At 36.0% G+C, this 15,358-nt stretch overlaps 1 protein-coding gene across 1 annotated transcript; it reads right to left on the bottom strand.

The window, feature by feature from the left end:
* Nucleotides 1–412: 412 nt before the first annotated feature.
* Nucleotides 413–14,607, bottom strand: LOC146707868 (uncharacterized). The gene is made up of 4 exons (XM_085460782.1): nt 14,523–14,607; nt 1,465–1,863; nt 757–936; nt 413–531 (listed from the first exon to the last, which is right to left on the bottom strand). The coding sequence occupies exons 1-4, from the start codon at nt 14,605–14,607 to the stop codon at nt 413–415; spliced, it is 783 nt and encodes a 260-aa protein (XP_085316908.1).
* Between the last annotated feature and the right edge of the window lie 751 nt (nt 14,608–15,358).

Below are 15,358 nucleotides of genomic sequence, written 5' to 3'. Positions count from 1 at the left end.
GCATATTCTAAAAACATCTAAAAAACGCCAAGTAATTAACAATTCACTTACAAACCAGATGACATGTAGCCTGAAACATCGTAATAAAAACAATTTCAATTAAAAAATATATATTTTTGTGTACATTTCGGTTCAGAGTGAAGCTACAAAAACACAAAACCTTCACATGCAGAGTATTTTAGAACCAAAATGTCCCTTTTTGAACCACAAAAATATCCATTACTCACACCGATTCAAGAAAATTACTGAAATAAAAATGTATTTTCTGTACATTTTCAACCATTTGCAGTAAAGGTTGGCATCACCAGAAACAGAGGAGCTTGCAGCAAAATATTTATAATATTAACAAATCATATTTGAAAAGTTTTCACACTTTCACACAAAACAGCTTCACACTTAGGTGTAGAATTTTCTACACCTTAGAAATATTGATAGCAGAATATGTGCAGAAGTCAGAACTCTGTGTTTTCTTCTTTTGCCTCTGCGATGCCTGACGGATTTCCAGGGCAGCGTAACACATATCTTCATCCTAAGAGGTCACGTTTGTTGTTAGAAGCTCCATTTTGTTCTACTGTAATGCTATTACTGTAGTATAATATAAAGTTAAAACATTCTGTAAATTACCTTTATTCTTGTTAGACATCTTGTTTTAGGATGTATCTGGTCAACTTCAGGTTCTTCAGCTTTGAAAAAAAATTACGTTACAAAATCAAAACAATGGACTGAAATTAGAAATGTTTTGATTCTGAGTTTCTTGATTTAAACGAACGGCATATGAATAGTAATACTTACAGTTAATAAATCTTTTCCTACATAGATGATAAACCAGAAGTGAGGAGAAGAGTGAGGAGATGCCAGCAAAAACTGGACAAAGAGAGAGTAGCAGCATCCAACATAGGTCACAGTTCTGAGGAGGTTGGTGATGTTTGCTGAAACCTGGATCAAACAAAAAGCTCTAATAAGTAGGTTAATTGTATTTTAATCTCATAAAGGAATTTCATGATTTCTTTGACCATGATCATAAAATGCATGCTGTTATCAATCTTCTGTTACAACCCATGCTAAGTTTTATTTGCAGAATGAATAGACATTTTTTGAAAATTGTTACTGCTATACAATTGTGGCTTTTTCCTTTGATTTCTTGACATGGGTTGATTGATTTTGATAACTGCACTGCGCTACTGTTTTTTTCAAATTGGAAACTTTTTTTTTCAGAAATGAAGTGTAAAAAGAAAAAACAACCCAGGGGTTTGTGATACTGTGATTATATGAAAAATAAATGTATACCAAATGGTTTGCATGTAAGTAGCAAGGGGTCTCTGATTTTGTAAGAATTCTTTGAAAAATATTAAAAAACAATATTTCCTTGAGTGTTCTGGTAAACTATGATGCACAACATCACTCAAATTCCATATCAATTAAGATCACATGAAATATCATACAAAAGAAAAACCTGACAAAAACACTCACCTATTATGATTCTTGTTGTGGCATTGCCATATGTGTAAATAAATCTGGGCACGATGAATTCTTTATCCTCCAGCCGTTGTTGTTCTGTTCCACAGTAGTAGAGGCCTTCATCAGAATCAGTGACGTTTAAAATCATAAGGTCATAGGACTCAGAGGAAAAATTCCTCACAAATTGAAAATGCGATAAGGGGTTCAGTAGGTCAAATGTGTTATTTCCCCATGAATTATATTTCAGTTTTAAAAGAAGAGATGGCTGGTTCTCATGAGAACAATCCCTGTACCATACTATATATACTCCAGAGGATAATTTGCAGTCACAATAGAGGGTGATATTGTGTCCTGCATGGATTATCACTTCTGATGCAGAAATCCAATTCTGACAGGAGACCACTCCTGGAATACAAACAGATTGGTATAAGAAAATGAAATGTGAAGCAGTTTACTTGAATTCCCATCTGGTAAAAACAAATTCCCTCAACAACAACAATAAGAATGACAATGCAGACACTGATTATTCTTAAAAAACATCAAATTCTCTTATCTTAAGAATTACCCAAGAGAACAACCACAAACACATGCAGCCCAGCCATCTGTGATGATAGTTGAGAGCTCAAAGACAGATAGTGTATATATCATGCACATGATGTTTCCATTTAAGGAAGTCAAAGCGGTGATTGGCTTGTCATGCAGAAATTTCTCATCTGTGATACTCGTCTTGATATCTCTTTGAACTCTGGTGCATATTACAAGTTTATTAGTGTTCTTTAATATCTTTAGATTGCTATTGAATTAAATCAGACGTCTGATTCAATTCAATCTTTTAAATCTCCATTAAAAATGTATTTATTTAGCCTTTTATGTGTACTGTAACTTGTGTTTTTTGCTTTGATTAATGTTTATAATGATTTAACCTTCAGCCTTTCGGCTTGTGACTACTACTATGCCTGGTTTACTATTGATTAGTTATCTCTCCCACCTGTCAGTATATTATTTTATTTTTATTATTTTATTTATTTCTATTTATTATTGCTCTTAATTGGTTCTGTGAATCACTTTGCCATACCTCTGGTTTTTAAATGTGCTATATAAATAAAATTGTATTGTATTGTATTGTATTAGATTGGGTGAAACACAAAAAAACAAGCCTTAAAAAATGTGCTAAATACTGTAAAAGGGTCTGTTTTGAGCCAAACCATGATCTTTTCCTAGCCTTATCAAGTTATTTTATTGCCTGAGTCTAACAAAACTGGAGAAAACGAAAAAGAAACCAAAAACTAATGCTATTAAGAATCAAAAATGTTTTTTTTTATTTCACTTCTGACCTCTCAAATTCAAATTCAAATTTTATTTGTCACATACACAGTCATACACAGTACGATATGCAGTGACGATATGCTTAGACAACTGCTCGTGACCTATGAATAGGATAGGAAATAAATATGAAAATTAAAATAAAGGGATATTTTGTGGTCCTTAAACCACAATGGTAATATAACAGAAGAACAAATGACTTGTATGACTGCCTAGTTGAGATAAACTGATAAATAAATCTAATAAATAATAGAAACCTCAAGAACTCAGTTTGATTTGTATTAATAAATTAAATCACATTGATTACTCATAAGTTCCAGTCACTTAAGTGACCAACTTAAGTTTCTCCTATTTTAGATTGAATGCACTGAGTAAACAGTTTTGTTTAAATGTATGTGCGTGTGTTTCTAGGGTTGGAGTTTTGGTAAAAGTCATAATAAACACGTCATTTTCAAAACTTTAGAATTTTCTGGCAATTATTTAAAGGTTCAGGCTTTGAAAGATTGAGAGAAAGGAATTGCCAGCAAACCTAAGTAGCATTTATCCAGAGAGGAAACGTTTACCTGAACTATAGTGAGTATGCAGGGAAGCATATCACATTAATAAAGACCAGAATCCAACAATATCACTGATATTTTAATAGGTTGTTCATCCTCTGGTTTATTTGTTAAAGGCAAATTCCTCAAGTCTTCATGCTGACTATTTAGTGGGCTAAATGGTTTCTATTAACCCCACCCATGTTGTCTGCTTGCTGTCATTTGATGTGCTTGTGCTTTAAGGCTAAACACTCAGAAACAGCATGACCCTTTTTATGAACATTGCATTCCCATTCAACCTTTGGAACAGAGGAGTTATCACAAACCCACTCTTATGGGTAAAAGCTAATTAATCTGCTGCTGCTGTAGGAGCTTTCAAAGTTGTTGAAGAGTCAAATCAGCAAAAAGAAAAAAAAAACCCAAACCAAAAGCCTTTAGTTAAAACGCACGCAAAACACATACACAAAAAAACGTTTTAAACTTACAAATGAGCTCCTAGCAACTCAAGGAAAAACATGACAAAGGGGTGGTGATTAAACAAAAATGGGTTGTCTCCTCTACAGGCTTTTTTTCACAAACTTAACACAAAACAATGAAACTGATCATTTACTGAGAAACAAGCAAAACAACAAGCTAACATAAACTTAATATAAACAATAGCATAGCATAGACAAGCTCTCAAAAACTTGTGGTGCTTTGATTGGAAACCAAAATGGCCACAGACTCTGAAGTGCAGCTTCAAACCCTGTATATAGCCCCCTGTGACTCAGCCTACAGCCAGTGAGTTTAAAAAGTAGCCAAAAAGAGGAAAAAGGAGGAAATCCAGAGACTGGGATGCAGAAGCAGCTTAGCATGCACTAACCCTTTAAATTTTACATTCTATATAGACTTTGCTCTCAAGCACTATCAGATTGGACAAGGACTATCTGATCATGTGATCTGCCATCTTTATTTTTATGCTTGCTGTGGTCCTATGGTATTTTTTCTAGGTCAGCCTGTTTGAAAAACTGTGACACTTTCTAGATGTCAGTAATGAGGTCAGTGCCCCCGCACCACAGCCACCACCCCCACTTCCACCCCACCCTCTAAAGCAATTCAGTACATGAAGTATTATAACAAGGGAACTGACATTTGCAATTGATATATAATACAGAAAAAATATGTAAATATTTGTTCTAACCAAGTTTCTGTAATTAATTTTAAAGATCTATTTATCCAGAATCAGTTATTTCATTTCAAATTTATAATGACAAACTATCACTAATGCTTTTTACATTCAGTCAGAAGCACTTGTTCTAGTTGTTCCAAAAATATGATGATTGAAGGAATGATCTGTAGGTTTATGACCCTATTACAAAGATAGCTGAAAAGTTTTAGTTTTAATTAAGCAATACATCAAACAGTTCAGCTAACTGAGCTGGGTTTTGAAATCCTTCCAATATCAATTTGCTTGGGTTCTACTGGCATTTGGAGTTGATGAACTGACACTGTCCACCAGAGGGTGCTATTTCTTTTGGAACAGATATTTATTGGGACAGCCTTCCACAGATTTAGTATATTGTTAATATAATGTTAAAAACAATGCTTTAGTTAAAAAATATTTTTAACTAAAACAATTATTACTAATAAACAATATTTACCAATGATCAGTAATGTTAAAATGTACAATATGCCTATGCCATAAATTGGTGCACTAAAAATTATTATTCAGTGTCAAAGCTGTGGGTGTCTCAGAGACTGGTGTATTTCTTGATGCATGTGATGCAACAATAGTGAGAAGGCTCTGGGTCATGAGCTGACTTGTTTCAATCTAGACCACAATTCTTTCCTAAACCTAAACTTTTCTGAGAATCGCTGGCCAACCAAACAGCTTGTGCAAATGAAAGTAAAAAAGTAAAAACAAAACTATTCAGTGTGAGAAACAAGACACAAAGATTCACAGTTGTGTGAATACTCCACCCTTTTTTCCATCTGCCTTCTTATAATGTCTTTTAAACAAGTATAAAAATCACCTACAAACATCTGGATGGTTTTTGTAAAGTTACAGCTTGTTTGCATATATAAATCTGTTTACAATTTACTTCTTAATTTGATCATTTTAGCAGTAATAAGTGTTAAGTAAAGGCTAATTCTCTATCAGTTTGCTAATTATGGCTATGCACAGTATTACCTATAATGAATTATACCAGAAAATCTCGTTCAGTCAGCAAAAGAGGGTTAAGGAAGCTCTTTCCTACCAGTCAAACATGTTATACAATTGAATTTGATATACAATGGACATATGATGAAAGTAGTTGTCATTTGTTGGTAATAATATCTTTTTTGTCATCCACCCTAACCATTACAAATATTTTTACATGTTATTCAAGTACTTAAAACTTTGTGTACAGAATAAAAATGTGATCAAACATAACAAATGTAAATGTTATCTTAATCAGATAAGTGGCAAAATCATTTATAAATGTATTATTAAGGCATTTAGGTTGACAGCCTGTAGTGGGACTTGAGCACAAGCAGTTTTATTTAGGTTTCTGTCTATTTACAAAAACTAATTTTGACAGGTTGAATAATAATTCCAAAAACTCCAACAGTGTCAAATTCAAACTCATTCAACCAGTCTGTTATGACATCCCCTTGGATTAATACATTAATAGGAGAAGTATTACTATACTATTCCTCATCATCCAGATGCAAAAGACTTTAAACTGGCTCACAATAGAGAACCAGAGATATGTACTCACAGCTTAACTTTGTTATGAGTTCTGGTAAAATATTTTTCAGGAAAATGGAAACAAGCCAAGGCTATTTCCTGGACATTTTTTATAAAGCTGAAAACTAAAAATGCTTTTGAATATCAAGGTTTTGTTTTAAACTTAAATAATAGTTTGCTTTTATTGGTCTTTGTCCCTGAAAGCGAGGTAGATCCAAATTTTTTGTTTAACTCTACGTCAGCCAGCAGAAAAATGTCAATGTGACCACTTTTTTCATGGCATGCTCACAGAAGTGATAACTAATAAAATAATGTCTGAATATTTAAATAGGTTTGTAAATTCTGACTGTTCTTTGACTTCTAGAATGATTTTCACATGATAAGATAAAATAATCTTTACTAGTCCCACACGTGGCAAATTTTTTGGTCATGGCAGTAAGTACGAGTTTAAGAGCAGTAAAAGTTAACAAAAACACAATAGGATAGGGTAAGCAATAATACAATAGTAAACTATACAAAAGGAATAAAATACTATATACAATAGAATAAAGTACAATATAAATAAGATTAAAAGATACTGTACAAAGAGCTCTGTTGTAGTAGGGAAAAAATGCATGATGCCATGCTGCATATATTTCAAAAAATTGAAACTTAAATTGCCGCCCATCAGAGTGGTAAACAGAAATGGTGTGGCAGAGCAGTCCCTGAAGAGGTTAAACTAGGCTGAACATTTATCACAACTTAAATGCGGGGCAGGCTGAAATGAAGCTATTTATATTTCACAACCTATTTGCAAATGTTAGTTGTGGTTGTATGTTAGTGCAACTATGAGTTGACTTTCGCAACAGTGTTTGCAGTGCAAGCATTGTCAGCATCGCAGCTTACAGCTACCCCTCTGCAACATCAAGCAAGAAGCATAGACCTGCAGAAACCACAACTGCTCCCACCTCTGTAAATGTCAACAGCATGGTCAACATCTTCAGCCCCCATTTTAGTGTATGCACTCGTACAGGACAGGAAGCGGTTTGTGCAGAGTTTCATAACTGTGTGGAAACTTTGATGTCAGTATAAAAAGATTTTTTTTCAGTGTAACAATGTTGCATTTCACATTGTGTTTAATTAATCTCATTTAACTATTACTTAACCACATCTTGGACAAACTGTCGGCACAGTGATATTACAGGAAAAACATGAAAATAAACATAATTTCTTTATTAAACTGTTATTTAAAATACATATAAAACAAATAACTTGCTCAGTTTTATCATCAGAAGAATATTATCTTGTTACTTACTTGTCTATAGGTTAGCTTTGTACAAACAAGAGTGCCAGGGAGTACTACAACTGCAAACTGTAGTATACATACTGGCAGTGAAAATATATAGGATGTAAGATATGTTGTGGGTGGCTAATGTATACCTTTAAATATAAAGATTTGAGTAAGGGTCAGGGGGGAGGTCAAGTATTTTTAAATGTAAAACAGCATTTTTTTACAATCAAAACTCAGGCTTAGTGTCTGATTCTGTACACACAAGCATTGAAGGCCTTAGAGGCTAGCCACTTTATAACAGTACAACAGCTTTAACCAAAATGAGTTTTAAAATGTTTTTGTTGTAGAGGTAAACAACAAACAAACATGAAAACAAACACAAAAAAAGGGTTTATGCAAGCTCCTATTTTTGTTTACCCACATGTTTTTATCTGGCTAACTTTATGCATGCAGCACATTAATATCAATATAAGTTTTTTGGCTCTGCAAGTACCATCCGTGTGCTTTCTTTGACTAAGTGTGATTTCTGTGGACAAAAGCTGCAGTTCATACTCTGTGTACAAAGTCACTTTTAAGTAGATATTTGGAACTTATGTGTGTTGGTGTGTGTATTTTTGTGAGTGTCTGGGAGAAAGAACAAGATAGATATGTGCATTTGTTTGTACACCTTGTCTGTGTGTAGAATACCTGAATGGATGTTTATATCCCCAATGACATACACAAGGTCAGCACTATACTGCACAAAGCAGCTGCAAGTATGACTTCAAATGCCAGTTTTGAAGCTCATATTCCCTCTAAATGTCACTAGATGGCGATGTGGCTATTTATTGACACCATTAAAGAGAAAGTGCCTGTTTAGTACATCTATTATGTTGACTCACTGTTCTCGTCTCTTTTTAGCCCTGTGCAGTGTTATTTGCAGCTCTGTAAACACTGGTTTGTAGGATATTAATTGTTTCTGAATGAAAACTAGTTATGGGATGGAAAAAAAGTACAAGATTATTGTGGGGAATACATAAAATAGAAACGTTCACTTTATTAGGGTAACAAAAAGGAAGGCTTAATTCTAGTGTTCATGTTGTAGTTCATTTTTGTTTTATGCTTTTTTAATCTTATGAAATACGAATAATATCATTTGTTCAGTTACAGACAGGACACTGTTATCACATTATCTCTAATAAAGATGGTTGGATTGAAAAGCTTTGACTTACAGGGCTCTAAAGTAGGAAGAATAATAGCAACTCCTCACAGTTCAGCACAATCAGCATCACTAGCTTTGGCTTTAGAAATTCCCATAGACTTGAATTGATCAGTTGTACTCAAATCTTTGAAACAGTTTTAATCAAAAAAGGAGAATAGAATCAAACAAATATATACACATCAGTGCAGTTAAACCTGATTGACAGTGAGGGTGCCATAATAAGCACTAGCATGACTAAATGCAATAAAATTAACTCTGAAAAAGTTACAAGATGACTAAGACAGATAAACATATGGCCAAAACATTCATTTGTAACTTAATGTTCTGTTCATACAGTCAGTCAAAAGTAGATATAATATATTATTATAATATATTATAAAAAATATATAAATAAACATTGTACACCACCAGACATATCTATGGACTTTCATGTCTTCACCCATCGATGAATCAATGACAAAACACACCAATGTTTGTCATCTGCTTGTTACAAGAACTCACATTACATTTCAACAGCAGCTTCGTCAATGAACATAGTCATATCATTTAAAGGTAAATTGAACCAAATATTAAATTATTAAATATTCACAGTTTGCAATATTAGAAACATATTTACTCAGTTTTGTTACCACAGATAACATTTACTGATTTTTCTTTCTTCTCTCCCTGAGCTGTTTCTCCCACATATCTGTTCAGTACTGTTCCACCAAATCTATGAAAACTGACGTAACCATGACTACAAGACACAGTCAACCCAGAAAAAATGGGAATCCTTGTTTCTAAACTTCACAATTTAAGACATGTACTGTACTCTTAAAATTAATTTGAAATCTTCAATGGAAAAGTGCTACCATGACAACAAAGGGTGTACTATTACCCTAAATAACATTTCTGCACATGTGGAATTCCATTTTCAAAATGTGACCTGCAAATCCCCTATCTGTGTGTACAAGCATGACCCATTAAGTTTATTTTTTCTTCTATAAACAAATGGATTCCAAATAGCCACCGCTGCTTTTTTTTTCCAGCCAAAAAATTGAAACAAAACATTCAGATGGGCAACATTGCACACACTTTGCTTTTGTCCAGTAATTTATGGATACATGTTGTTAATTGGTCACTTACTGTTGTTTCCTGTTTGCTTCCTTTTAGTTGAATCAAACAACTGCGTTACTTTAATCTGACTTGCAGTTAAATCTTCGCTCTCAAGATCTGTTCAAAGATACAAGACACATGTTGTATCTTTGAACAGTTGCTTCCTAATTAGTTCAAAACTTGTAACTTAATTTCTTTTTTAACTTTTTAACTTTAACTGATCTGACTTTGCACTGTCCTCTTTCTCTTGCCGTCTTATATAAAACTCTGGACCACAGATCCACAGTTTATCTTGAAAAATGTAGCAGCTTTTCCTAATTATTTTGATCATTAAACACCACAATTCATCAAAGCATTAATCCATAATAAAATACATGGTCTCAAATTATATGGCATGTAAATCCATTATTATTAGGCAGCTGCATAACAGCATTTCTTTCCTACCCCTATATCAATTGAAGAAAAAAAAGGGATGGTACATCAGGCAACATTATTTATGAATTATATTTACAATTATTAAAGTTTTTGCAAAAGCTGGCACCTATTAGATGAATAAACAACACCTTTAAGACGTTGACTGCACAGTTTGTGAGGCTGCAGTGAGGACTGAAAGTGCTGTAAAAATTGCTAGAGAAAATATGAGTCAGCCACAAAACATCTTGAAACATACATCATTTCAATGTCCAGTAACATCGATAACTATGACTTCAGGAATTAAAAGTATAACAGCGGCCATTACTACTCCGGGGCGAAAGATAAAAGAAAATGGCCAAAATCCACTTCTCTCACCACGACATCCCATCAAGGTCAATTTGTGCCGCTTTTTCGTCTTGCCTGAAGCGCCCCGCACGCCTCATCTTGTGAATACACATTTTAACAACGGGGAATCAGTCTGTCACTAAGACACATTCAGTCCTCATGCAACCCCCCTCGCTCCCCGCACCCCCACCCCCCGCTCAACAGTCCAGTGAAGAGGACAGAAAAGCTCTGCAGCAGCTACGTCACCGTGGAGCTGAAGAGACATGAGATGATTTGTTCAAATCATTCCCTAGGTGACTCGTACTTAGCGCCTTTCACGCCGAGCCCGTTTTGAACATACACATACAGTCACACATACAGAGCAGCATAGACCCAGTGAGATATAATGCATATGAGCAGCCACACATATGCAGGCATTCCAACTCTCATTCATGCAGCTTACTCTCACTGCATGCCAAAACTGGGGTCACAGCCACTCATGGTGAATGAGTGCCAAACAGACTTGAAAAGATGAGGCGAATCCAAACACACACTTTCTCACTCAGCGCCATCCTTTGTGTGCACCCACCCACCCCCACCCCATTTCCCCCATCCATCCTGTGTCTGCTTGTGTCACTGCTTCAATCTAAACTGATGCTGCTTTTTACCCATTAGCCTTATTAATCTTTTTAATCATCAGAGTGTTAACACTCGTTAGCATCACTGTTAGTTGCATTCCAATCCAGTGAGGATTAACATCCAGCAGGTTAGTCATGATGTCAACGACAGCCTCAGGAGCTAAACATGCACCATAAGCAGTCAATAGGTGAGTTGTTCTCAATTACTGACCAATGCAAGATAATTACACTTTTTGACACTTCAAAAAGCGTGGCACGCGCACACACAGATGTTTAAGTGTTTGTACACACAAGCACACAATCACTCTCATATGCACACACATGCACACACACAAATACACAAAGTGAAGAAGTGGAGCAGCTTAATGAAGCAAAGCAGACAAGGAGGGACGAGTTAAATGAAGGGGAGAAAAGGAGCTTTCCCTTCCACCTCATTCTAATCTGTTGTGATTGTATCCATAGTCAGGTCTGTCTATGGCCAGATGGTCCACAACACTACAACGCATGCACACACGCACACACACACACACACACACACACACACACACACACACACACACACACACACACACACACACACACACACACACACACACACACACAAGGATGACCAGAAACCCAGATCCTCATGAGAAAGCAAAATCAAATACCCTATATTTGCTAAAATGTCAACCTCCCATTACCTATAAATTGATGGAAAAAAGAGAAAATTACTATATCATGTTCAGTATAAAATAAGTGGAAAAGGGAAAAAAATTTAAATGTATGACGAAACAAAATAAAAATCAGAGAAAGGCTTGTATGAAGATAGATTAGAGGGAAAAATGAAGAACAAAATAAGGCTTCTCCTTTTTTTATCTTCTCTTGTGTTGTTGTAGTGTGTGACTGTTTTGACCCACTGGCGAAAGGGTTTGTGTTCAATCACACTTTCCTCTGAGACGGAAATTAAAGTGCTCTTTTTGGAGCCTTACTGCACACACATTCACACAAATGCACAAAGGCTCTGACTTGCATTCATACACAAAGAGACACACATTTCTGCTCTTACCACATGGACTCACATGCACACACTGTGCTTGTCTTTCCCTGAATAACCAGCGCCTGCCTGCCTAGCTGGCTGGCTGGATGCTCTGGGGCAAGTCTGACATGAATCCCGTCTGATGCCTGTTTTTGCACTCCGATAATTCAATTAGGAGACAGGATGGCCCGTGCCCTGCTGCACACACCGATCAGAAGTTGTGCCAAAACCCCAGGCCATTGGGTTATAGTGAGAGGAGGGATACATTACATGATGTTACCTGCATGCACTGACAAGAAGAGACAAGGCGTGACCTATGGGGCATCTTAAACGGCTCAGTGGCAATTTGACCAGACCAACTCTGCAGGGAGGCTGTTTAGATCCACTAAACCATGAACACATACACAGAACACAGTTTCTATGCAAAAAAATAAGCGTGTGTGAAAGATGAAAACAATTTGCATGTATGCAGTATCTACGGTGCACAGTCTGCATTCAGTTTCCAACAGTAGTCACAGAGAGGCAACAAGTTAAAAGGGAAAAATGAATAATTTAGAGGAGAAACATTACAGTTGCCCCTTTTAGTGACAAAAAGAATCACTGAATGGGTTACTGAGCATAAATGTGATGTGAATCATGTTTTAGCTGTCAGTATTACCAGATCCCAAGCTACTTCAACATCTGTGAAAGATTTTGAGCATGTTGGCAAGAGTTCTCCAACACCATCATCAGATTGCCAAAGGAAGAAATTTATTTTAGAAGACTGGCATGAAATTCTCCACTAATATTCCACACAACAGCAGAACCAAGGCCAAAAACAGAGGCACTGAAAATGTTTTGTGAACTCATGGTGGTCCAGCACTTTAGCATATGTATAGCACCATGCTACAACAAGGCAACTCAAAGTGACACTAGAGATAAAATGCAACACAATATAAAAGAAACATCAGACAGTACAGATGCTAAATAACACACAGAATAGCTACGTAAAATAAAAAATATCTCTTTGAAATTGAGCCAGTGCTGCATTGCACCAGTGTTTGTTTATTTAAATGCCAGTTTTTACAGATTTAAAGGTGAAAAGGGGCAAAAAAATGCAGACAGAGGTGGGATGGGGTGCAGCAGAGGCAGCACAGAGCCGATCATGGATTTTGCAAATACACAATTTAACTCATAGACTTCTAGGGTGCTTCCATTTAAAAAGAAAAGGATATTGGCTCTCAGCAAAATGAAATCTCTAATGGCCATTTGCTTATATTAAAGTAATACAAGTAAAAAAATGCAAAATGATTCAATCCAAACTGAGCTGGAATGAAATACAATATGTACAATACACACAGAACTCATACACAGTAAAAGACACACATTCTCAGCTTCACTAGTAAGAAACACAGAAAACTCACTCACCCATAACACCCACCCTCCACCCCCATCCCACCACGCACACACACACACACACTCACACGCACAAATGTATTGCATTTCTTGCCCTCCTTCTACTTCACTGCTCTGCTAATGTCATTCTTGACATGACACCAATGTTTTTTCCTTCTCACACATGTTGAGGAGCAGTGAACATTATGTCCTCTTAACTAGGGCAAGCAGAAGGCCAGCGCAAATGTTCTTGTTATCTGTGAAATTTATGTATGTGTGGAAGTTGGTGTATGTGGTATCTTTAAAATGGGAGCGCTATTGTTGGAGGGGAGATTGTGCCTCTGAAAGCAAAATTCACTCAGGAAGCATTTGTTCCGGGAGGAGATGAGTAAGGAGATGAGTTGTTTTTCCTACATAGCCACACACGCGCGAACACACTCTGGTCACATAAATACACACACACAAAGATGAACGGGCTCTATTTCCCACACACCATTACATACTTACATACACCCCTCCGGAGGCAAAGAGAGGGGAGATGAGTTGATGGAGGGTTGCAGGTAGTGGATGATATTAAGGGTGTTTTATTTTTAGGGGGTGAGGAAAAGCACAAAGCTTAGACTGCACCCTTTCCACAAATGAAAACAAGAGGCATTAAAAATAGATGAATAGAAAGCCCTCCTTCCGGAATCATGGAGAAATTGAGGTAGTGAAAGACAACAAAGGGGTAATGACCGAAAATGGAGGTTATTTATCCCTCTGCTGAGTGGTTTTACTGTGACCCCCTCAGGGCACTGTGCCTTCAAGCCACACTCACATTCACACATATACATAGTTCACAAGTTCAGCAAGACCACTTTAACATGGGAACTGATCACATATGGTGTTCTTTACAAGGTTAGACATTCACAGGCTAAGCCTGTAGCCTTTATTTTATCATGACATCCTGCTGAGATAGGAGGGAAACCAAGCTAAGAACATGGCGGGACTTACACATCAGGAAAGATGCATTTAGAAAGAAGATGAGGAAGAGAGGAAGAGCAAGAATTTGAAAGACAAAAGCAAGCAAGGGAGAGATGGGGGCATACAATTTAAATGCCATACTGACAGAAACTAATTCAAAGCCTTAACAACTCCCAATAGAGTCATGTTTCACAGTACCAACTACTTTGAACTCAGGGAGAAGAGCTCGTTCTTTAAATCTGAAAACTTCCTGCAGGCGGTTCCTCACAGTGAGGGCAGACATTGTGATAAATTTCTAACCCATATTTGTTGACAAAGCTGCTGGGACAGTCAGCAGAAGGGGGTCTTGGGAACTCCTGCTGCAGTCATCTAGATTTTTTATTTTTTATAATCTAAGGGAAAAACTAAAAGATTGAATTTATGAGTAAATATAAAATACCCCAGTTGCCAACAATACACATAGAAAAAACACATAGATTTGACATTTACTTTTGTGCAGGTCTTAAGAATTCTCATTGCACTAGGATGAATAGTATACAAAAAACATACTATTCAAACTCAAAAAAAGAAAAACTGTTCTCACATAAACTCTATCAACCTTCAACCTCAAACTTAACAGACCATGTTCATCAGATTCAGCCATATGGCTTTTTAGTTTTAAATCATATCTGAAGGGGAAAAAAATACACTTTTTGAAACTTTGCTTGGGTGTGGGTGTACAGCAATACAGAAACAAGCAAACATGGTATAAAAGTGATGGTTTAATTCCAAATTAGAAACCTGAACTCAAGAATTACAAACCATGAGCTTCATTAATCAAACTACATGTTGAAAGAGCTCTAAAGTGCTCTCCGTTCAAATACAAGCAGTGTAAAAGAAAACTGGTATTTATCATATGTGTGTACACACAGCAGTGTGAAATCTGCATGAGCAATGTCATTTACAGAAGAAATTAGCTAGAAGGCTAAGCATTTTTCTTTAAAGGATTTCATGACATACTTGTCAACATTGACATGGAACAAGTTAAAAGGCTA

Source organism: Copadichromis virginalis, linkage group LG6 (assembly GCF_057382275.1).
Source record: "Copadichromis virginalis isolate Kocher_CV1m ecotype Utaka linkage group LG6, C_Virginalis_male_GT1.1, whole genome shotgun sequence".
Lineage (NCBI taxonomy): Eukaryota > Metazoa > Chordata > Actinopteri > Cichliformes > Cichlidae > Copadichromis > Copadichromis virginalis.
The sequence above is the reverse complement of the archived record's forward strand: the minus strand, read 5'-3'. Positions and strand labels throughout refer to the sequence as shown.